Source organism: Hakea prostrata, chromosome 5 (assembly GCF_041222555.1).
Source record: "Hakea prostrata isolate BN-2017 chromosome 5, UWA_Hpros_2, whole genome shotgun sequence".
Classification (NCBI taxonomy): domain Eukaryota; kingdom Viridiplantae; phylum Streptophyta; class Magnoliopsida; order Proteales; family Proteaceae; genus Hakea; species Hakea prostrata.
Window position 1 is genome coordinate 2,541,610 of NC_142604.1, and position 24,399 is coordinate 2,566,008.

Consider the following 24,399-nt stretch of genomic DNA (forward strand, 5'->3'; position numbering starts at 1 on the left):
TTTTTTTGGTACATTAATTTTCATTTCTTTTACTTCTATACTTTTGGGTTTCTAATCCCAAAAAAAAAAAAAAAAAAAAAAAATATAAAGAAGAAGATCTTCAAATTATAGAATTCCAACATTTTCTCTCTTGCTTGAGGCCGCTTTTTAGATGTACATTTTGCAATATGATTTTCTATTAAAACAGTGTTGTACCGCCTACAGTGGAATATCCTCCACAGTAATCTTCTTTGTTAATTTGTTCTTCGCCATTCTTGCTATTTTGTAGAACCAGAAAGCACTCACTAATTGCAATCCGAGCCCCATGGCCTACAACCAAAACATCAGATCAGTTAGTTTAATGAATAAACAATTGGTCATCCAGTTTTAACACATTTTTTATCTAGTACTCAGTATGAGTAGTGCAGATATAAATCTCACCTTTATGAGTGGTGGATTTTCAGCAGAGAGAGTCACATAAACAAGGTAAGGTCCTACTGCCATTCTTGCAATTGTGAAGATTACTGCAAACAAAATCTATATATAAACAGACTTAGTAGCATATGGAAACAATAGAAACTTGAGGCTTTCATCCACTGGAATGGAACTTACATCAGCAGCTAAATTAAGGTGGGTGTCCCTATAACCAAGTTCTTTGAGAAATTCTCTCATGTGGAGGAAAGGACTGGAGATCTCTGTAATCCAAAGTGCTGCAACTATCTCTGATCCACACTGTTTTTTAACATAAATTCATTCAACCAAACAGTATCATAATTTGTAATTGAATATGCAAAACAAAATCAAAAGACATTTTTAAGATTGTAAAAATGTATTTACGTACCACTCACCCTTTTATAGACAAGGCCAGCTCCAATTCCAAGAATGCTGACCATATGATGAACTGTGTTGTCTATACTCACATGGTTATCAAACAGGCCGCAAATGAAATCATATATGAGGTAACCCAGGGTAATTGCCGAAGCCTTCATCTGCAAAGGCTAAAATAAGATCAAGTCCATCCACAGTAACCAACCTAGACCATGGCTGTTTTTGTTATGCATTCTGAGCCCAGAAACTTATTCTGAGTTAGTGATCAGTTTGGAAAGATTTTGAAGTGAAAGATTAGTGACATATATGATACCTGTGGACGAGAAGACATAGAAGCCAAAGGACAAACTGGGCACAGCCAGTCCTCAACAGTGAGAGAACACAAGGTGACTGCCAGGGAAGCATGGATTGTAGAAACAATTCGCTTGCAGAAACTAAATGAGCGTTTTCTGAAAATTTTTCTGAGCAGTATAAAACCTGCTGCCCATGAGATAAGTGCCCAAACCAGCAAGTTCGTAATATAATCCTCCATTTAGAAATTTATTGCAAACTTCAAAACCATATAGTCCAATGAAGAAGAAGAGTCTCTTGTACGACTCAGATTCTTACAAAGCTGGAATTGAATTGGAGAAGCAAATTATTAGTGACAGAATTGAATTTTGGTAGATACTACTGGCCCGTCATTAAATTCTTGAAGCTGAGTGTAGATGTGTTAGGTGAGGGGCTTCATTCAAGGATTACAAGCAACGAGTCTAGTGCCTGTGTGCCGCCATCCAGCTCCCGTTTATTGCCTAATACTATCTTATGTTGGATTTCTAATCAAATTAAAGCTTTAATCACATGTGAAAATGGCAGACTTAATTTCAAAGTAGTCGATGCCATAACATCTCAATTTTGATTATGTAGAAAATGCTTGTGGGGTGTTAATCCCATCTTTATTTTCCCTTTTAATACTTTATCAGCAATATGGAAATCATTATCCATGTGATCTGCATCAGCTTGCGTATACTCCCTTACTTTTCTTCTTGGGCTGTCATTAGACAAATGCTGTTTCTTCTCTTAAATGGTTTTGTCTTAATAATAAATGGCTCGTGCTTCACATTGTGTTGCCAACAGATACAGGTTCCTGCCCCGGTGGGGGTGTCGGGCAGTGCCCCCATAGCCTGTAGAGAGTCTATGTTTCTGTAGGACTCGGAGTTTCTTTATAGTTTGGGCTTGGGTCCATGAATAGCTGTGGCTTAGGGTTTCTAAGCTCTTATATATATTCTCTTGTAATCGAACATTAAATATGGTGAAAAACCTAATGTTGGACGTAACCTCACATTGACGTGAATCAGGGTAAAATCCGTGTCTCCTTTCTTCCTTGTTTTCTATTCGATTGTGTGGATTGATCACTCTAATCCTAATAATTTTGTCCTAATTACTTTGAAAAAGAAAGCTCTATTCCGATTGTTCAAGTTGTTTTACTTGCTTATATAAATTTTTAGCGACTGAATAAGTTAAACTTCCTTGTTGAAGCATTGATTATTTCGCATCTAGGGAGAATGCTTTGGATGGAGAAGGATAAGTTAAACTTCATAGTTGAAGCATTGTTTTAAGCAACTATAATATGATCATTCATTATTTTATCCTTCCTAGTTTTGCCACCCATCTATCTTAACATATTCATTTATGTTACACTGAGTTTATCTGTATGATTATTTTTTAATAGCCCAATATTCTGTACCGTACATCATTGAACAACGGTCTCATAAAATTTTCTTTTAAGTTTTAATGAAATACGTCGATCACACAAAACCCCAGACGCACCTCTCGACTTCATCCACCCTATTTTAATCATTTGAGAAACATCATCCTCTATATAGTCTAGTAATAGTTTGCTCATTTAAAGGTTTTTTTTGGTAAGATTCCTCTAATGTTAATCCATTATATTTCACGTACTCCCCCCCCCCCCCTCTTCTTCTTCTTTTGATTTTTCTAATCTCATCAATTCTAGCTCCTATTGGGGAAAAACTTCACAACATGGTGTAGATTTGCCGACGTTCCACATTCTATTGGTAGTAGTAATCTGTGGAGACACATGGCCTGGCAATCAGCACTCAGTCCGAAGCCGAAGCAGAGAAGCTATAGGTCTCCTAAAGGGCATCTAGGTCCATCTGAGTTATTTATCGTTTTCATATTAAAAAAGAGTGAAGTCTGCTGACATGGCAATCCTCGCTGCAAGTGCTAATCGTCATGGACGCACAACTGCAGTCGACGCCTAGTTTGGAGCTAGAACAGGGGACTTATTGTTTGTCAACATTTGGAGGGCATTTTGGTCAATTTGGGTGACTCTACACTTTCATGACCTGGGCAGCGTAGATTTTCTAATATGGCAGATTTGGAGGGTAGTGGCAGCAGTCGTGGATGCACGGCTGCAGTTGATGCTTAGTTCGGAGTTAAAATGGATGACTCATGGGCATTCCAAATTTGGAGGGCATTTTGGTCAATTTTGAGATATCCTTCGTTTCCATTCATAAGACAACATAATTATTTTGACATGGCAGATTCGGCGGGTAGGGGAAACCTTCGCAGGCACACGAAAGTGGTTGGCTCTCAGTTCGGAGGTAAAAGTAAAACGGATGACTTATAAGTGTCCCTTTGTTTGTTTTGGCCAAAAAAAAAAGACTTATAAGTGTCCCACATTTGGAGGGCATTTTGGTCAATTTGAAAGACTCTACATTTTTAACCATAAGACAATATAGATTTGGTTTTACCAAAAAAAAAAAAAAACAATATAGATTTGGTATATGATGGGCTCTGTTGGTAGAGGCAGTCGTCTCCGGCGCAGCTTCTAACGGCACCCTATTCGGAGCTGAAACGGAGGGGTTATGGCGTAGATTTTTTTCAAGCTCTGCAATTCGTCTATACCACAGAAGGAACGGTGCACAGTCTTTTTTTTTTTTTTTTGGGTAAACAGGAACGGTGCGCAGTCATGCATTCTATGAAAACTTGAGTGGCTCAGATTTCCCAGCATCATAGATGCATTATTTGCGGCTTTGGTCGTTCTCGTTATAAGGTGCAGCGCCACATTCTGTCGGTCTTGCGTGTAGATTCCGATCTTGCGCATACCATCGCCCATGATACTGGGAATGGATCTTGGGGTTAGAAATAAAGGTCCATGAAAGTCCCTTTGGTCCCTGATTTGGTGCACCGCCAATGTAGAATACGTCTCGTCGATCAGGCCGTTGGTGTTTTTGGTCACCCTTGGATTCCAATCGATGGGACTTCTGTTGTCCGGGCGATAGTGATGCACCACATGGAATCTCTTACAATAAAGTGGAGCACTTGCACAAATCGGTTGCTACGCGATTCTGATCTGACGGTACAAGAGTCTCCATTAGGCGAATCTCACTATATTCCCTTTTGAGGGCTCTGAATGGGAAAACTTTCAATGAAGATATCTTGGGATACCGAGCTTGTATTCCGGTGTTGTTTTTTATTTTTATTTTTATTTCAGGCGATTTCTCCAGATCTATCAAACAGTTCAATCGGATGAGGAGTCAGAGGTAGGCATCACTGGGATACAGGTTTTGATATCGAATTAGATGTTGGGAACCATAATCCACAATTCAAGTCTCCTTCTACGTCTTGTGGAGCTCCATTATGGATCCGCTCCACGCAAGGTCCAAATTGTTGGACAGTACACCACCGATATGACGACAGTTCGTTGACATATTGGCAATTTTTGGTAGGGGTGTTGATGAAAATCCAACCTTTAGTTTTGGGGGTATTTAGAGTCTTTTTGGCTTGAATTTTGTTGTGTAGCCTAATTTGAAGTCATAAACACATTAGAAACATTATTTTGGCCTAAAACATCATTTAATCTAAAGTTTCTGATTGACACATACCAGATTATAAGCGGGCAAAACTAGAAGTTCAGAAAACTCATATAAACTAATGTAAATATAACACAAATACGCAATTGGTGAAGAGAAGTATTAAAGTCTACAATTCATTATACAATTATGTTGAACATGACTTATGATTCACATTTTGTTGCCAACAGACACGGGGTTTAGGGAGGTTGCCCTAGCAGGTAGGGGTGTAAATGGATAATTAAAATTCGCATCCGCATCCATTTAAGGGTATCCGAATCCGTCCGATTACTAATAGGATGCGGATATGGTATACCCATTTTTTAACCAATTATTTTGTGTCCGATAAAATTATCCAATTAAGTTACATATTGAGATTTATTATTCTTATTTTTATATATTTTTTACCTATGATATGTGACTATTTTTTTAGATTTTCTACTAAAATAGGTACCAAAGTTGCTAAATTCTTAAATTTCAAACCTAACCCTCACAAATTAAAAAGTAAAGCTGTCAATAAGTAGTCGAAAACTTGTATTCAATTTGTATTCACGTCCATTTAGAAGAATCTACTTAAGAAAATAACTATCTAATTATCATCCGAATTTAACAGAAACCGTCCGAAAACCGATAGGATATTATCCGAATCCGTTCGAATATAATAAGATGCGAATATGGTATTACCACTATTCGATCTGAATCCGGTCAGTTTACACCCTTTATTATAACTGGAAGAACAACGGTCCATTAAGACAATTGAGACAATTTTGGGATTAATTTTATTAGGAGCAAAAATTGATAAGAACCTTTACCGAAATTTTTTTTTGATAAGAACCGGTTCAACTCCCCAAAACCATCTCATTTGAACGTAAAAGGATACAAATGGAATAAAAGTAATAAAACAGGACAAGTTTGAAAAGTCACAAAAGACTAGGGGTCGATTGGAGTACCTGCACAAATTCAGTTCAAAGGAGGCAACTTAATTGGATATAAAAGAAGAGCGAAAAAGCCATTAGTGACGTGAGGAAGAAGCCTGCAACCAGCACAATTCGCAACAGAAGTTTTCTCTGTTGATCCAACTAAGAACGACTTCTTTTCTTGTTCAAACCTGCAAAAGTAGTTCTGAAGTTCGAATATAGGTGAATACAAGAGAGCAGCTCAAACTTCGTCGTCGGATGCTAAAATTTCGAGACAAAAAGGATATTCAAACTCAATTGAAAAGCCTCGCTTTAGAATTTTAGCATCCGATGAGGGAAATCAGACTTCCTGAACCGCCTAGCAGTTCTGTAGGCATGCCGGAGATATTTGAAGGAGGGATTTACAGTGTTATTAGGCGGGCGGTGATAATCGGGAATGGTTTCGGCGGTTCGGAAAATCAGAGTTTTGGATTGGTTCGCGCTCTCGGACTTGCGGAGAGGCAATCGTTCTATGTGAGTATTTGCTTCCGCTGGTTTCTTTTCTCTCGTAGGTTTGCGAATTTTCCTCTTTCGTTTATCTTCCCTCTTTGAATTATTGAGAAATCCTCTCTCTTTGAATCATTGAAGTATTACACTTTCAATCTCGAGTAATTTTTTGTGAGAGGTTGCTTTGGTACCTTGACCTCAGGCTACATGTGAACATTTAGTTATTAATTAATTAAGATGCTGTCAGTATTCCATGGGGAACTTCTGTTTTGTCCCTGAATTTATGATAGCATATATATAGTTTTTCCCTCAGCATTTATTCATTTCGGGTGTTAACAAGTGTTTTGTTAGCGAGATGATTTTATCTTATACTTCGTCAAATTCATACCATTATCATCTTGACTACATTGGCAGCGAGTCACAAGACCAAGAGGAGGAGTCAATGAGTGGCTTCTTTGGCTTCCAGTTTCTCTCCACAAAAAAGTATACTATGTCATCAAGCGGATTTGTGGTAATTCACGATTTCTAACTGTTGGGACAAGGAAATTGGCTCCCATTGGTGTGGAAAATGGTGCGGTTTCAGGCTTGTCTGTTGTTCTAGAGGCTGATGCAAAACATATTGCAACAATTGCTCGTGAGTCCTTTGAGAAGTATGTATTAATTTGTCACTCTCACTCTCTTTTTAAATTTTTTTATACAAGTGAAATTATAATCTGCTTAGTCATGATTCAGTGAGTTTCAAACTGAGTTAATGGTTTTGATTTTCTTCCAATAATATCCCGTTTTGAATTTGGAAAAGCGATTTAATTATTGAGATCATACAGAGGCATAGAACCTTGTCAGGTTTTGATTGATTGCGTTTCAGTCCCTTTTCTAACCAATGTAACATCAGAATAAAGTTTGAGCAGTTCATGGTGGTTTACTGTGCAGTGCTGTTGATATGCATGCAATCCACCTTCTTTTATTTAGTGCAGTACATCCTCATTAGTATCAAATAAGACTTGAAGCCAATCTGACTAATATTCTAGAAAGCAGGAGGCTTTCAGAAGAGCAAATAGTATTTGGCAGAACCTACTAATAGAATGTGATAGTGTAATCACCTTCCAGGAATGTAGTGGTTGGACGACATTGGTGGAAACTATCCTAATAACCTTATGGGCTTTGATCCCATGTTTTCAGAGAAACTCATTCATCGATAATGTCTGCTCGTTCATTTATTGTTAATTCACAATCTGAGAACTCCAAAATTATATATTAATATTATCATTATTAGTTATTGCAAGTTGGGAAAAAAAAATATTCTAGTTTATCTTCTTCAATTTCTACATTAAACAAATAACCCCCAAAATGAGCATCAAGGAAGAATCGCATACTTAGTATCAAGGAAGATATTAGAATTTTGGGGATCTGTTGATCTGAGTATCAAAAGGTCTAGATCCCAAAGCTGCTCTCTAAGCTAGTCAAAAGACTCAAAACAGAAAAATGGGTTTTCCTAAAACTGTTGGATTAGTGTTTGAACCCTTGACGAAAGAGAAGAAAAAGGCCTAGGTGAATTAGATTGATTCTATGTCCCAGCGACTGAATTGCAAGTGATTAAGATTGAAGCAATTTGATACAGCTCAGAATCCAGGTGGCACCACATCCTCTGCTAACGTGGCCACTGATGACATGGATAGGGCTCCACCAAGGCGTTCATCCTGTAACAGAAGAGTACTCGTATTCCTGAAGGACTTTGCACATGCGGGCCAGAACTGAAAGTAGTTGGATGGGGGATCAGATCTGAGAATATTCTAGAAGCATTCTACCGGTTTCTACTTGTATAAAAGGGTATACAATTACAATGAAAATCATGAAAAAAGTGTTAGTGTTTCTCAATCTCTGCCTTTTTCTCTCCTTGTCTCCCCCATTCGTCTAATTCTCCCTCACCATAATGCCATCTAGCGTTTGCTGTAACATTGGTCCCGATCTGCCAGATCATGGTGGAAGGAACATAGCTACGACAGATGGATTAGACATTGAAGCAGCACAATGAGTACCTTGGTTTGTTGCAGACTTCTATAGCAGGGTAGAGGGGAGAATTGAGTAGGGGTGTAAATATAGGATGCGGATAATGGTATACCCCTTTCTTACCAATTATTATCCGTCCGATAAAATTATCCGATTAAGTTACTTATTTATATTTATTATTCGTATTGTTATAAAATTTTACCTATGATATGTGACTATTTTTCTAGATTTTTACTAAAATAGCCACCAAAGTTGCTAAATTCTTAAATATCAAACCTAGCCCTCACAAATAAAAGGTAAAGATGTAAACAGGTAGTCGAAAACTTGTATTCAATCTGTATTCATGCCCATTTAAAAGAATTTACTCAAGAAAATAACTATCCGATTATCATCCGAATCCGATAGAATCCGTTCGAAAACCGATAGGATATTATCCGAATCCGTCCGAATATAATCGGATGCGGATATGGTATTACCACTATCCAATCCGAATCCGGTCCGTTTATACCCCTAGAATTGAGTGATCTGGTTGTTGGATTCATTGCTATAGAAGGACGGATCGAAAAAATGTTGCAGATGAATGCTGTAGAAAAAGCATCGCTTGACGTTAGCAATGTTCAATCCGCAGTAGTGATGGTTGCACCGGTCCTTGCTAACTTTCAAACTTGAACAGTACGTTTGGAGTTTCCTCATTTTAATGGAGAATATCCTATGGGATCTTTCAAGCAGAAAGGTTATTCGATTATCACTCCACTCCTGATGAGCAATGCCTATTAGTTTCCTTGTTTCACATGGATGGTCCTGCGCTCTCTTGGTTCCAATGGATGTACAAGGCAAACATGCTCACCTGTTGGACAGTGTTTGCCAAAGCTCTTGAAACTCGATTTGGCCCTTCGTCTTATGAGGACCATCAAGCATTTCTCTCAAAATTAACTCAGATCAACACGGTATTGGATTAGGAAACCAGCTTTGAAGCTCTTGCTAATCGAATTATAGGACTACCGAATTCGTTTCTTGTGAGCTGTTTTGTATCAAGTTTACGTCCAGACATCAGGAGTGAGGTAATGGCTTTCCGGCCAGCTGATATGGCTTAGTGGAGGTCTAACACGACTCTAGGAAGATAAAATAAATGGAAATCGGAGATCATATTATAAACCAATTCCTATTTCAAGCAAACCTCCATTACTTCGAACTCTAGCACTACCTTGGAAACCACCGACAACACTTCTGCTCCCTGCACCGCCTTCATCTCTTCTAATCAAAAGGCTAATGCCATCAGAAATGTAGCAAAGGCACGAAAAAGGCCTTTGCTACAACTATGAAGAAAAATTCTCTCCTGGACACCGCTTTAAAAATCGGCAACGCCTGTTGCTCGAATGTGAAGAAGAAGACATAGACCCTCCTTTGGATGAACTAAATCTTACTGAAGTGTTGGTCAAAACACCGGAGGTAACCACTCAACTCTCTATACATTCTCTCAATGGAATTCCATCCCTTATGAAGCTTTACCGGAATTATGCAAGGAAGACCTCTGTAGGTTCTTATAGATGGGGGCAATTTCATACAAAGGCGTGTTGCGAAGCATCTCTGTGTGAAATTGAGCCCACCGCTAACATCTCGGTGATGGTAGGTGATGGGGGAAAGATTTGGTTCAAAACTCACCCTTGTAGTTGCAGGAATATTCGGTGAATGTTGATGCATATGTTCTTCCTATCTTAGGAGCCGAAATAATTTTGGGTGTGCAGTGGCTTACCACCCTGAGACTAGTGGTATTTGACTACCGGTGAATGAAAATTGAATTCTAACAACGATGGCAATACGTGGAATTGTTAGGCGAGCCCAGAAGTCCATTGGTTGAAATCTCCTAGAATGGGCTTAGGTGAATTGTCTCGTCCCAGACTAGAGTGCTACTATTTAAATTGGAGTTGGACTAGCAAGTTGAGCCCAAGCCTAGTGGCAAAGCACATTTGGCCCCAAACTTACAAGCTCTTGCAAATATATAGTCGGTTCTTCGAAGAGCCCAAACAACTACCTCCCTCCAAAGTCCTGGATTATGCTATAAATCTACAGCTAGGGGTCCCACCAGTAAATGTGAGACCATATTGGTACCCAACTTCCAAAAAAAAGAAATTAAGACGCAGGTCTAAGACATGTTACAAACTGGGATTATGCAACCAAGTATTAGCCCATTTTTGTCCCCTGTGTTGCCTATGAAAAAGAAAGATGAGATGCGACACTTTTGCGTCAATTATCGGGGCTTTGAATGCCATAATGGTAAAAACCGGTTCCTTATTCCGACCATTGATGAACTTTTTGACGAATTGCATGGTGCTAGATACTTTTCTAAATGAGATCTCCAATTGGGCTACCACCAAATCTAGGTCCATGCCAAAGACATCCCAAAGATGGCATTTAGGACCCATGAGGGCCACTATGAATTTGTGGTTATGCCTTTTGGCTTAATCAATGCTCTGGCCATTTTTCAGTTTACAATGAACCGGGTTTTCAAGCTGTATCTCAGGAAATTTATTCTAACATTTTTTGATGATCTTTTGGTTTATAGCAAATAATGGGCTGAACATTTGGGACATTTGGGCCTAGGCTTGTCAACATTGGAAGACTAAGAAGTATTTGCTAAATGTCAAAGTGTGCCTTTGGAAGGGAGTCCATCGATTACTAGGGCTAGATAAATATTGGACATGGGCTGGAAGTGAACTTGAATAAAATCCAGGCTATTATCCAATGGCCATTCCACGAACAATCAAGGAGGAAAGGGCATTTTTGGGTTTCACTGGATATTATAGAAAATTTATACAAGGTTGTGCTATGATTGCAGGCCCATTAACGAATCTATTACATAAAGGCTCCTTCTATTGGATTACAAAGTTCCACAATGCCTTTAAGACCCTGCAGCAGCATTTGACATATGCCCCTACACTTTCACTACTAGACTTTGGCAAACCGTTCACAGTGGAGGTCGATGCCTCCGGTATTGGTATTGGCGCCGTTCTCTCACATGAAGGAAAACCTTTTGCCTACTTTAGCAAGAAGTTGTCTCCCAAGATGTAGGGTGCTTCCACTTATGCCCGTGAGATGCATGCAATCACCCAGGTGGTCGGAAAATGGCGACAATCCCTCCTCGAGAGTAAATTTTACATTCGCATCGATTAGAAAAGTTTGCGAGAGATGGCCACTTAGGGGATCCAAACACCTGAGCAACAACAATGGTTAGCCAAGCTTCTGGGATTTCAGTTTGAGATCACATATAAACCTCGTCGAGAGAATATGACAACGGACACTCTGCCTTGTCTCCTGGAGTTCTAGATGCTCGCTTTATCACTCTCAAATCCGACTCTAGATTTCCTCAGCTAGTTCATGGAGGAAACCTGAGTCTTTGCAGCACTTCAAGCAATTGTCTGACCTATTGTGGATGATCCTACAGCCCAACTAGAGTATACTTACCATGAGGGCATTCTGCTTCGCTGTCACCACCTTGTTCTACCCCTAGATTCGGTGCTCCGGCAGCAATTTTTAACCGAATACCACTACTTTCTAAGTGGCAATCATGCCGGTTACATCCGGACGCTGAAGCGCCTGGCTGCGAATGTGTACTGGGTGGGAATGCATAAAGATGCCAAGCACTTCGTGGCGCAATGTCTAATATGCCAACAAATGAAGTCACCTTATACTACACCCTTCTCTAGCCTCTTCCGATACCGAATCGCATTTGGGAAGAAATTTCCATGGACTTCATCGTCGGTTTGCCACCGTCAGCGGGGAAAACCACCATTTTGGTCGTCATTGACCGATTATCAAAGTATGCACATTTTATTGTCCTTCCCCCACATTTGACAAGTTGTTGAGTTGCAAAGGCCTTCATGGTGAACATAGTCCACCTTCACGGTATTCCCAAATCAATTGTTAGTGATCGGGATACTATCTTCCTGAGCTCTTTTTGGAAGGAACTTTTCCAGCTACAAGGGACTTCCCTAGCTATGAGCTTGGCATATCACCTGCAGAGTGATGGGCAAACCAAGGTTCTCAACAAGTGTCTAGAGCAATACCTCTGGAGTTTCGCTAGTGATGAACCTCACCAGTGGACCAAATACCTGGCTGGGGAAGAGTATTCCTACAACACTTCATTTCACTAGGTGATCAATTTAACACCGTTTGAGGCAGTTTATGAGAGACCCCCTCCCCAGCTATCCTGCTATATTCCCAATTCTGCTACTAACGGGGCTGTGGACGATGAACTCATGGACAGGGACAGCATCCTCAAACACCTTAGCCTGCACAGGCAGGGGGCCTAAGATTGCATGCGCTCTCAGGCAAATCACCACAGGGGCAAGGAATATTCTGTGGGTGATTGGGTTATTGTTCGACTGCAGCCTTACCGGCAAACCTCAGTAGCCACTTGCCTCCACCAATAGCTCAGTTAGCATTTCTATGGTCCTTACCAGATTCTGGAATTAATCGGTCCAGTGGCATATGAACTCGCCCTTCCAGCTTGTTCTTTGATTCATCCGGTCTTCCATGTCTTCTCTCTGAAACCATATTTGGGCCCTCCGGCAACTGCATCAACTCTTCCTGCAACTCTACCACCCATCTTGATTCCAGTGGCCATTTTGGGAAATCACTTGGTCAAGCGCTGAAACTTGTCTGTTCGCCAAGTGTTGGTTCAGTGTCAAAACCTTCCACTTGAAGATACTACCTGGGGTGTGCTACACCAGCTTCACCCTCAGCTCCACCTCGAGGACGAGGTCATCTTTTTAGGGGGATGGCAATTATACACCTCAGAATCCAGGTGGTGCCACATCCTCTGCTAACTCACCACTGATGACGTGGACAGGGCTCCACCTAGGCGTTCATCCCATAACAGAAGAATACCTGTATTCCTGAAGGACTTGCACTTGGGGGCCACAACTGAAAGTAGTTAGATGGGAGATCAGATCTGAGAATACTCAAGAAGCATTCTACCGTTTTCTACTTGTATAAAAGGGAATACAATTACAATTACAATGAAAATCAAGAATAGTATTGTCGTTCCTCAGTGTCTGTCTATTTCTCTCCTCGTTTACCCTCTCTGTCTAATTTTCCCCAACCTCAATTCTAAGGCCATCTAGTGTTGCTGTGACACAATTCCTTGCAGAATACAACTCACCAAGGGTATCGAGTTGATCAGGTAAGGAAATGACAGGATTCTGTGACTGAATTTAAAGTGTTTGAAGCAATTCCTCTCAGAACAAACTAACTGGAGTTATCAAGTAGACGAAGGTCGCATTGAATCACAGGATTCTGTGTCTATAATTTAATGGCAGATCAAACCCGAGACCTGCCTTCACTTTACTTCCTACTAAATAGAGATTGAAGTTGCAAAGCTGATGAACTTCAGTCATAAAAGTCATGTTTGGTTGCTTCCATTTGGTCATATTGGCTGGTTACTACTCTCATGTTGGTAAGGTAGGTAGCTCCTGGGCAAAAACTATGACTTGTTCTCGAGTACAGAACAGGTTGAAGCAACATGTATAATTTGACTCGAATTCTAGCTAGCATCACGTTTTCCTCTGCTCATTGGCTCCTAAATTATATGCTTGAGCTGTTCGATTGAGATGATTCATGTATTCAGCATCTGGTTGCAGGTCAAGATATTTGATGTCCAGTCTATCTTGATTTATCGAGGAAAGATGCATTGATCTTATGTGTGACAGCTATTGTTATTAGGTAGAGGTTGTGTTGGAGTAGCGAGATGCGAAATTTAGGGTCACATACTTCCCATGCAAGATAGAATCTAATGGAAGTTTTAGTTTATGTTTTATTCGTGTTGAACTGGAGGAATTAATAATCTAGTTGCAATGAAAGGTGAAAGGGGATCTAGAACTGCATAGAATCCAAGGACATTTTTTTTCCGACTGTGATAGGCATACTTAATGCCTTTCAAAAGAGTTCTATGTGACATGGCGTAACCCTATATTGATATTAAGCAATCTGCCTTTACAGGGTCCAATGGTGGGACTTTTGATTCTGCAGGAGGGGCAGGACAATGTGGTAATTTTAAATTGTTGGGTAAGAAGGGGATGGTCTGGACAATCTACGTCTTGAACTTCAGGCCAAAGTCAACCCTACACCACCCTCCCACTGTATTGGCAAGCATTATCTAGGCACAAATATTGCACTCCGACTAGTACTCCCTTTTCTTGAATTTTCTATAAACCTATTTTTTCACTTGACAAACTCCATTTTCACATGTGAGCAAGAGGACCTCAGATCTCTCTCTACATTTAAGGGTAGCAATTGGCCCTTGGCACACTCTATTGGGCCTTCTTTCCCAGTTAGTAATAGCAATTTAATTATTTACAAGATCGTTCCTTCACTTCCATTTGTAGTTGTCCCATTTAACTTTCTGTATGTAAAAGTTTATTTGCTTGCATCTTCAGATCTCCTTTTTCATAAACTTGATACCATCTCCTGTTTTGGGATAAGCGAATAACATTTTCTGGTGTGGATTTATGATTTCTTTCAGGGATGGCCCTTTATTGGTGGTAGCTTCTGGCCATGACACCATATCTATAGCAAGCTCTATAAAGCGATTAGCACCAGAACATGTTTTTACGGTTCAGGTATATTTTTGTTCGTTCCACTTTGCCTACATGTTTAAGTTGTTATTTGCACTGTATCTGTAGATAATAAATCAGGAATTCGTTTGATTAGTTCATTATTTTTTTACTTTTTTTTTTTTTAATTGTAGTTGTAGTTCAAAAAAGTAAACACGATAGCATCATGTATATGTGCTCCTTATGAGAGGCATAACTCTCATTATCTCATTTATTATTTTTTTCTTTTTCTTGCTGGAAAGCACTTTCACTCATAAATTGTCAAGGTGATGTCTAGGCATTTAGAAAGTAGTGGTGAGGTAGGGGTAGAAAGGAGGTATCAGAGGAAATTCTAACTGGTTATCATTATCTATGAGAAAGCTGATTCTATTCTACCATCATTAACTGGAAATAGTACCTTGATCACCTTGCATGCCCTAGTTGCCTTAGGCCCCTTCAATGCCCTTGCCATCTTTTACATGCTATTAAAGCAACTCAAATTGCTTCTGGCAAAATTATAGTTTACCATTTATCTGTATGGTGTTTTTTGGGGTGGGGGGGGGGGGGGGGAGAATTTGGGATATCCTTATGTTTCATGGGTGGACAACGCTCTTTTTTTTTTGGGTTGGGGGTGGGGGTTGGTTGGAGGAGTGTGGTTAAGTAATTAGCATTTTAATTTATATTGTTTAGAACTTGGGATATTGCTCTATTTCACTTCATTCTTATTAAAGTCGTAATGTTGTTTTATATTGCATTTCTGCAGTAGCTTTTATAGGTATTTTTTTTGGCTTTATAGTCTTTAGGAAAGAGTATTTCGTTATCTGACATGCACTGACTTTTGGACTATATTATCTTAGATACAACATCCAAGATTGCAATTAAATAGGTTTGATTTGGTGATCACCCCTCAGCATGACTACTATCCATTGACTCCTCAAGCACAAGAGCAGATTCCTCAGTTTCTCCGGAGATGGATAACTCCACGGGAACCTCCTGACAGACATGTTGTATGTTCCTTCACTACAAAATACTTATCTACTGGGTTCCTTTGGATGGAGAAACTTTGGCCTTAACAAGAATAGTTAGTTACATATTTTCTTTCTGCATCTAATATTTGGTGATTCATTGTGGGCTTGAAAATTTGAATGTCAGGTCCTCACTGTGGGAGCTTTACATCAGTGTGATTTTGCTGCACTCCGGAGTGCTGCTACCACTTGGCATGATGAGTTAGCACCTCTGCCAAAGCCTTTACTTGTTGTTAACGTCGGTGGGCCTACAAGTAATGTTCTTTTTCTTTTCGACCTTTCCACATTGAGAACATGTAATACATATCCACATTTTTGGAGGCACTTCAATTGATGCCACTCTCCCCAGTTTTCTCACATTTTGTGTCTGCATGAATTGTGATACCGTTCAACTTGTCCATAACTAACACATTATGAAATTCTTTACGTAGGAAACTGTCGCTATGGTGTGGACCTTGCCAAGCAATTAACTTCCTCAATACAGAATGTGCTTGCGAGCTGTGGAAGCCTGAGAATTTCTTTCTCTAGGAGGACTCCGCAGAAGGTATGATTTTATCTAGGAATTTTCCTTCCATTTCCTCCATGGCATTCACTGTGTTTCAATTATGTTAACAGGTCGCCAACATTTTGATTAAAGAACTCAGTAATCATCCCAAGGTTTACATTTGGGATGGTGAAGGTATTTACAGTTCCTTGGACTTTGAAAAGGGTTAACGAGTTCTTTTGTTTTTTCCTTTTTAAGAATTTATTTAATTGGTCTCTAATCTCTAGGGCCAAATCCACATATGGGGCATCTAGCATGGGCAGATGCCTTTGTCATTACAGCAGATTCAGTTAGTATGTTGAGTGAGGCGTGCAGCACAGGGTATGTATCCAAGGATCCACCTCTGTATGTTATCAATGGATTAGAACCTGTAATGGTAGATGTAATCTTGTATTATTTTGGTAGAAACATCTAAAGTTTCTCTTTTCGCCTGCAATTTTCAGGAAACCTGTATATGTTATTGGGGCAGAACGATGTAAGTGGAAATTCTCAGACTTCCACAAGTGTCTGCGTGAACGAGGCGTGGTTCGACCATTTACGGGTAAAGAGGATGTAAGTGATCAGACTTTTTCAGTTTTGAAATTTGTTACTGTAAGGATGAAAAAATATGTGAAAGGTTTTTATTCATCTTCTAGACATGAGACTTTTGTTTCCATGCTCCTGAAAATACCCCTGCAAGCATATTTTTCTGATGTAGTGGTAGAGCTGATTAGCCTGCAGTTAAGGAAAAACAAATTTGACTACCTCAGCATGAATGCCATCGTTTTTTTAATCATGGACTGACTTTCATTAATTTGCTATCTTGGGTTTTAACTTTCAGATATCTGAGAGCTGGAGCTACCCTCCTCTTAACGATACAGCAGTGGCAGCAAATCGGGTTCGTGAAGCACTTGCAGAGCGTGGATGGAGATTGATGTAGCAAACATCGTTAACTAATACAGCATTTGTATCGTTCCAATGGGTTGGTGGTGCTCATGATTTTTGCATATAAGCACCAGATTCTTGGCCGTAACCTTAATCAGTTGATTCTTGGAATAGCTGCCTTTGGAATCCAGGATGCTTATGGTTCACGTTAGTACCTGCATAAGAGTCATGCCCATTTCTGGAGGGATGGTGCTCGTAGCTTTGGCATTTAAGCACCCAATTTTGGACACCGCCTCTGTAAGTTGGTTCAGGGAATAGCCATATTTGAAACCAGGATGTTCATACTTCACCTTTATACCTGCTGGTGGTTGCCGTTACGTAGCCGAGCAAATGATTTTATTTCAGAGCCGATTAGCTATCTGTTTTGTGAGTCACTTGTGCCTTGAACAAAAAGACTACTCATTCATTGTTTTTTTTTTTTTGGGGGGAGAGGATTTTATCTATGGTTGAGTGGTGTTTTGAGAGTAGCCAAATAAAATGGCAGCAGCGGAAATTCCTTTTCCTACTTGTAAAATACAAAGATGTGTTTTTGGGTAAAGATAAAGATGTATACCATTACTGTACGATTAATCTTCAACTACATTTAAAAAATAAAAAATATCTTCAACTGCATTTGGCTCCTCTTTCTGTTTTCTTGTAGGAGGGAATAAGAACTTTATTTCATGCATCACCTTTGCATCACAGTCCAAATTCGTTATTTTTGTTCCTACCACTTAAACTGGGCGATAGGGAAATCTATTTTGCGTCTCTGACAATCCAAAGCTGATGGATATTGTTGCCTTTCTTCTTCCAAAATGCTTCTTTACTTCAACCGTAGAAAATCTACAGCCAGTTGGTGAAGCTGTTTATCTCCCGCTGCCACCACATTGAAACCTAAAACACAAAAATAAGACCCAAAAAAAAAAAGGATAGCACCCATTTTTTCGCTCAGACCCAAGATTCTTTTGAAGCTGAGAAACCAAATGTGAACCCTTCTGATTGGGTAGATTTAGTAGTATTAAAAACAAGATATACGTTCACCAGATATAGAATGAAATCTGTATGACTACAATAATTAAACATCTGTTGAGTCAATCGTGTCGACCAAGATAACACAGTGAATGAACACCAAGATGTTGAATAAGGTAAAACACGTTTTCCTACAAGTCTGAAAAGTTTTCCCTCCATATCATTTTTCAGATATTTAATGGTCAAAATTACCTTATCTGAATAAGTGAATCACCTACCGTGAATGTCATTAAACCTTTTCCTTTTAAAACAGTTCTAAACTATGATATATTTTCAATATAATCCATACTTCAATCATCTTACCCAAAAAAAAAAAAAACTTTAATCATTACAGGATGTTGGAGATCTACTATCAAGCTATTGACTTTTAAACTCCAGTCCAATTAACATCCACAAACCTGGATGTGATCAACCACTGTATATACAGACTTCACATATGGTTCATAATATGTTCCTTTCATGCACAAATACCCTCCACGTTGCCATTAAGAATATTAAGAGAGACAGTCGAAGAAAAAGGATATCATGCGTCACAGAACCTAGTGAAGATTCATAAATACTAACTATGAGGAGGTGATCCAGGACATAACATCCCAAGTCATGCATCACAGTGTTTGTCGCTATTATCTAATACTGACAAGTAGCATGCAGACTGGAGATTTCTTATCTTTTTCAATTCCATTTAGGCTTATGATAAATGAAAACCCTAAAGCTCTATATCTAAGTCATTTCTATTAATGCAGGATCTTTACCACGCACACACCCAGTTAGTGTTAAGGGCGGGAGAAAAAAAAGAGAATCACCTACCCCACGCATCCAAACATACTAGGGAAAGAGAAAGAGAAACAGAGAGAGAGAGTTTGCAAAACATAATCATACTCGTAAGGGAATCTGAAGAGGCCTCCCAGTTAAGTGGATGTCCACTCCAATCAGTTATTGCTCCTCCAGCGCCTTCTATAACAGGTATCAGTGACAAGAAGTCGTATGGCTGAAAAAGATTATAGTCTTGATTAGTGAGATAGATGTCCCTAACCATGTCGGTTATGTGGATGTCACTAAAGAAATGTTTAGCTGCAATAAAACTGGCAGTGCTAGGGTGATAAGCACCCCATCATCTACAAACAAGATAACCACATGCAACAACCAAAAGAGTACACCAGACGGCACTGGTTATTCCATTGAGTAATTAACAGTAAGCAACATGAGTAGTGGGGTGTTAGCCCACGATGGATAACGCTACCCGGCAGCCAAACATGGCAAAGTGTAGTTGTTTGCCTAAATGTAGAGAAGGGAAGAGATGTCTCACCTTCAGACCAGACTCAATCACAAGATCCACAAAACCAGAAGCCAAAAGGGCATAGGCATAACAGTCACAACCATATAGTGGTACTTTCACCTATTCAGCAGTAGAACATTAGGTTTTCGCAAGGGGAGGGGGAGGGATTGAGTAAGAGAAAGTAGACATTTAAGTTTTTCTACTGAAATAAACATGAAACCCTATGAGAAAATAAAGAAAAACTCCTTAGTAATGAAAATGTTATGGACGAACCTCATTTCTAACACGAGAGAATGCCTCCTCGGCATCTCCACTAAACATATGCGGGCTTGTGGCGTACCTAGGAACAGAAAACTAAAAGAATATAAAACACCTACAGTTCTGGTTCTTGGGTCCAACTACAGGAAACAGATAATCAAACCACATACATTAATTTCTGAAAACAGAACGTATTCTGAAAAGCACAATATCAAGAGGTGAAAAAAGCATACAGGTAGGCTTGCGAAAGTTTTGCACAGGTGCGTGTGGAGACTTCCTTTCCATTTAATGTAGTTTTCCTACCTGTCACCCCAAGCCACCTTTCTTTTAAAACAGGCTGATCAATTATGCCAAGAATCTGGAAATGCAGGATCGCCAGTATTAGAGAAAACATATACATTTAACACAGCTCATGGAAAGAAACTTTCCTTATTTTCTTGATGGTAACTCATGGGGAAAAGGAAAAAACCAATGCATGAATACTTTGAACCTCCATGTCCATTTAATGAAATTGATATTTATAGATGATAAAACAACAAGCTAAAAGCATCATTCTGAAAAAGCAACAAACTAAGAGGCTAAGAGCATCATTCTGAAAAAACAACGAACTGAACATCATTCTGAAGACATGGTATTTGTCTAGCATATGGAACTCAATGAACATTCTCCAAGATCATTGGAATAGAGACAGATGTGACGACCCAAAGTCATCCCAGCCTTCAAACTGCATCATCACTTATCACTCACTGCCTGAATAAATTTTTCCACACCATTACTTCATTATCAACAAAGAAGTGCTTGGATATCAGTAGCAAATACAATAAATCATACTGGATAATTGATACATCTCAGAATACAGCAAGGGGGCGACAGCAAGAGCTGGCACCTAAAGTGGACCATCATGCCAGGAAGGAGACACGTATTCATAAAACTCCTTCACATCTGAGAGATTTTGTTGTTGGCAAACACAAGCAGAGAGACTTCAAGAATTAATGGGGTTGATCAGGGTACTTGGGGAATTTACAATGTAATGATTCATTCTAGAAGATTTCCATGACCGTTCACTGCTGTATAAGAACCAAGAGGAGTAATGAGAAAGTATCAAGAAAATTAAACCCAATCCCTCCTGTCTCCATCTCTCTTTTCCTACTTCTGAAATCTCTTATTCTACCTTCCTCTGTTTCTGCAAATAATTCTATACATAACAATAATGCTTCCTACCATCCCCTCCCCACTGTCAGCTAATTCCTACATGCTTAAACAATTATTCAGGACGGCCAATAAGGCAAGAATTTGTTCGCAATACAATTATTTCTCTAGCTTACTAAATGAATATACTTCAGCTACTTGTAACTCAAATGATTACACCATTGCCATGACACCAATTTTCAAACATATATACACAGAGAATTACAATGCCAAAGTAAAAGAAGCTCTAAGGAGGATGGAAGTATACAAGGCACAATGTCCTGATGAAATCCGAACAGAAGTATGGAAGAGTTTAGGAACCTATGGCTAGCTTGGGTAACCAAGTTGTTTAATAAGATTATGAGCACAAACAAAATGCCAGATGAAAGGAGAAGTATTGTGGTCCCAATTTACAAAAATAAATGAGATATTCAAAGCTATTAAAACTATAGAAGCATAGGACTATTGAGTAATCCTTGAAATTGTGGGAAAGAGAAATCAAAACCCGTTTGAGACAAGAAACCACTATTACTGAGAAGTAATTTGGTTTTATGCTAGAAAGATCTACAATGGATGCTATTTACCTTAATAGGGAATTTATGAAAATATATAAAGAGTATAAGAAAGATGTTCATATGGTCGTTCTTGGCTTAGGAAAAGCTTATGATAGTTCCTAGAGCATTAATTTGACAAGTACTAGAGACAAAAAGAATGTTGTAAGTAAATAGGTGGACATAATAAAAAATATGTTTGATGAATAAGTGACAAGTGTAAGAACAAAGACCAACTATGATATATGATACAAAATGTTAGGCTAGTAAGAAGCATCATATAAGTAAACTCAGTGCCACAAAAATTAGGATGCTAATAGATTGAGGTGGCACAACCACATTCAACGGAGACTTTTAAAAACCCCAGTGTGCAAAAGTGATTTAATAAAGATCGAAGGCGTCATAAAAAATAGCGGTATACCTAAGATAATCTTAAGAGAAACGATGAGAAAGGATATGCATAGGTTAGACCTTGTATGACCTCTATTAATGGTAGTGGTTGGGTCCCACCTATGGCGCAATTTGTAGTGGGTGGGTCCCACTACAATTTGCACCATAAGTGGCGACAAAACGGTTATGTAGTCTAGGATGAATATCCCTCTACTTACTTGAGTCTAAGCAGGACTCTGACATTGCTCTCCCTCACTTAGTTGAGTCTAAATAAAGCTCTAATTAAGGAATTAGCTTAATTAGAGTTGAGGAAAAAACATTATAAATAGAGGGATGGAATACCAAATAAATTACTAAAAAAAATACTCTCCTTTGCTCTGTGAATTCTCCAAAGAGAGAAGCTAATCCTGAATGGTGGTTCGTCGATTTGGAAGCGTGGAAATAACCTACAGAGTATGCAAAGCAAATCCAATAAAAGGGAACACAAAGAGGCACCTCACGTGTCTAGTTCTATTGTAGTCAAGATCACTAAGGTAAATGATCTAGAACTCATCATTTTATAATTTTAATTTACATAAAGCTGATAGAAGACTATGATTCATGTAGCCTATCCATTTAGTTGGAAAAGCTTCTTCTTTTTGTTGTTGTTGTAACACTACCACTATATAGGAGCATCATGTGCCACTCCATTATTGAAAAGTCAAATGTGCCACTCAATTATTGAAAAGTCAAAATAAGTTCCAAACAACGATTTCTGAATACAAACCTACCGGTTTTCCCTTGTGTAGCAGAGCAATTAGAGTTCCAAACAACGGCTTGCCTGGAATCAAAGGGAATTCAAGTGCTCAGCTCTTTCAAAATTTTCAGTCCAAGTCAAATAAAGAGAGAAAGACCTGTAATGAAGCTCTTAGTCCCATCTATAGGATCCAAAACCCAAACGTAGCCTGCAGATCTGTCGTTGCCCGACCAACCGTTTTCCTCTCCATAACTACAATTCCATTTACCCCCAGAACTTGAGCATAGCTAATGAAACTACAAAGCCACACCGCAAATGTATTGGAAATGAAAAATAGCGTCACTTACACTGCATGAGAAGGAAAGTTCTCTCGTAGAATTGAAACCATGGACTGCTCCGCCGCTCGATCAGCAATCGTCACAGGACCTGTAAGAAATCCATTTTTATCTTTGACCAATCAGATTCAGACCAGACAAACGAAACCTGAAAATGAAAATATTATAAAAAGAAAAAAGCTGTGAACTGACTCAAATCATCCTTGTCGAGAACTACGAAGCTTTTACGAAAGTAAGTGCGAATAATAGCTCCGGCGGCATCCGCAAGTTTGTTAGCGACGTCGACAAACCGATCGAGTTCAGCGTCAAAACCTAGCGGAAAAGTTTCAATTCCATTTGAGAGATTCGGAGTGTGACTCTTAATAGAAGAAGCAGACATTGTCCGCTTTGGAGACAGAGATTTGAGAACAGAGGGCGAAGGTTGATTTGAGAACCGAAATCTCCAATTGCTGCACTTAAACTTGGGATAAATCGAACGTAAGGGAAGAAATGTAGGCCTCTGAGCCAGAGTATTCGAATGAGAAAGCATTGACAAACAAGAGACAGAAGAGACTAGTAGAGTTGAGAATGTGACAAGTGGTGAGCACCTTGGATGGCGAGGAAGACGAAAGAACGAGAGAATGAAAAAGTAGAAGTAGACAAAAAAGAGGGAAATTTTCTTCGGTTTTGTAGGCAACAGAGCTTTTAAAGTGAAAGAGGCATGCCAGCTCCCGAGAAACAGAGGGAGAAGGTGTCGACGTGTTGCGCGTTGTGGCTGTGGTTGCGGAATGACGCTACTTCACACATACTCGTCACGCGCAGCTTCAAGCCTTCAATGCCTTTTTTTTCTTTTTCATTTTGAAATCTCTAATGCCTATTTGTTTTCGGTGAACGTCAAAAGCTCTAATGCTCTTACATAGCAATTCCACATCAGTAAGCATTCCAATTGTTGAAAAAAAATGATCGTCACTTAGTTTGGGATGATAAGTTTGTGCATTGATGAGATCAACACCTCTTAAATAAAGGTCGTAAGTTTTGTTCTTGTTGACGATTTATATAATATTTTATTTATATTATATATATAAAAAAAAACTGACTAAGAAAAGATGGCAAATTTGCAATTGCAAATAGGGTTGCAATAGGGCTGAGCTACGCCCGGCTTTTGTAATTCCAGACTCAACCTTATGTACATTAATCTAAGTTATTCTTACTCGGATCTTAATTCAGGCCAAAGATTATTATCTTTGACTCTAAGTCCTACTGGACCAAGTCAAGCTCATTCCCACTCTGATTGTCCTTATCCTTAGTCATATGCCCTGTACTTGACCTAATCCGGGCCTGACCTTAACTCTGATTGACCCTATACTTGGCCCTCGCCATGATTGCGCAATCACTGGCTATATTCCTAATTCAATGAGATCAAGGGACAAAATTATAATCAGAATCACGGCAAGGGCCAAGGCAAAAAATCAGAGACGGGTCAAGACAGGTCCAACAGACTAAAGAGTAATCACAAGCCCG

The 24,399-nt window shown here is 39.2% G+C and overlaps 3 protein-coding genes across 4 annotated transcripts; 1 reads left to right on the top strand and 2 right to left on the bottom strand.

Annotated features, from left to right (window-relative positions):
• Positions 1-122: 122 nt before the first annotated feature.
• LOC149014374 (uncharacterized) lies at positions 123-1,390 on the bottom strand. 2 transcript variants are annotated; one of them, XM_089156074.1, is made up of 5 exons: positions 1,121-1,390; positions 828-968; positions 592-711; positions 421-516; positions 123-309 (listed from the first exon to the last, which is right to left on the bottom strand). In XM_089156074.1, exons 1-5 carry the CDS (start codon positions 1,337-1,339, stop codon positions 199-201), a joined length of 687 nt encoding a protein of 228 aa, XP_089012200.1. In that variant the 5' UTR covers positions 1,340-1,390; the 3' UTR covers positions 123-198. The 2 variants fall into 2 exon arrangements, with proteins under 2 accessions (XP_089012200.1, XP_089012199.1); XM_089156073.1 differs by having other exon boundaries at positions 828-977.
• Positions 1,391-5,637: 4,247 nt separating this feature from the next.
• On the top strand, positions 5,638-17,789 carry LOC149014375 (mitochondrial fission protein ELM1-like). The gene is made up of 10 exons (XM_089154952.1): positions 5,638-6,094; positions 6,482-6,717; positions 14,595-14,691; positions 15,522-15,671; positions 15,817-15,943; positions 16,121-16,233; positions 16,305-16,368; positions 16,461-16,554; positions 16,677-16,785; positions 17,054-17,789. The coding sequence occupies exons 1-10, from the start codon at positions 5,912-5,914 to the stop codon at positions 17,150-17,152; spliced, it is 1,272 nt and encodes a 423-aa protein (XP_089011078.1). The 5' UTR covers positions 5,638-5,911; the 3' UTR covers positions 17,153-17,789.
• LOC149014376 (bifunctional phosphatase IMPL2, chloroplastic-like) lies at positions 17,564-23,675 on the bottom strand. The gene is made up of 9 exons (XM_089154954.1): positions 23,092-23,675; positions 22,912-22,990; positions 22,722-22,816; positions 22,599-22,648; positions 19,933-20,057; positions 19,715-19,781; positions 19,472-19,561; positions 19,045-19,153; positions 17,564-18,030 (listed from the first exon to the last, which is right to left on the bottom strand). The coding sequence occupies exons 1-9, from the start codon at positions 23,426-23,428 to the stop codon at positions 17,960-17,962; spliced, it is 1,023 nt and encodes a 340-aa protein (XP_089011080.1). The 5' UTR covers positions 23,429-23,675; the 3' UTR covers positions 17,564-17,959.
• Positions 23,676-24,399: the final 724 nt, after the last annotated feature.

Coding starts and splice junctions, on each gene's coding strand:
- LOC149014374 (XM_089156073.1), bottom strand. CDS start 1,339: ATGGAGGATTATATTACGAACTTGCTGGTTTGGGCACTTATCTCATGG. Junction 517..591: donor ACCTTAATTTAGCTGCTGAT/GTAAGTTCCATT, acceptor GTTTATATATAG/ATTTTGTTTGCAGTAATCTT. Junction 310..420: donor AAAATCCACCACTCATAAAG/GTGAGATTTATA, acceptor TTTTGGTTGTAG/GCCATGGGGCTCGGATTGCA.
- LOC149014375 (XM_089154952.1), top strand. CDS start 5,912: ATGAGGGAAATCAGACTTCCTGAACCGCCTAGCAGTTCTGTAGGCATG. Junction 6,718..14,594: donor GCTCGTGAGTCCTTTGAGAA/GTATGTATTAAT, acceptor GATTTCTTTCAG/GGATGGCCCTTTATTGGTGG. Junction 16,555..16,676: donor AGTGAGGCGTGCAGCACAGG/GTATGTATCCAA, acceptor TGCAATTTTCAG/GAAACCTGTATATGTTATTG.
- LOC149014376 (XM_089154954.1), bottom strand. CDS start 23,428: ATGCTTTCTCATTCGAATACTCTGGCTCAGAGGCCTACATTTCTTCCC. Junction 22,991..23,091: donor TCTCGACAAGGATGATTTGA/GTCAGTTCACAG, acceptor GATTTCTTACAG/GTCCTGTGACGATTGCTGAT. Junction 19,154..19,471: donor TGATTGAGTCTGGTCTGAAG/GTGAGACATCTC, acceptor AATCTTTTTCAG/CCATACGACTTCTTGTCACT.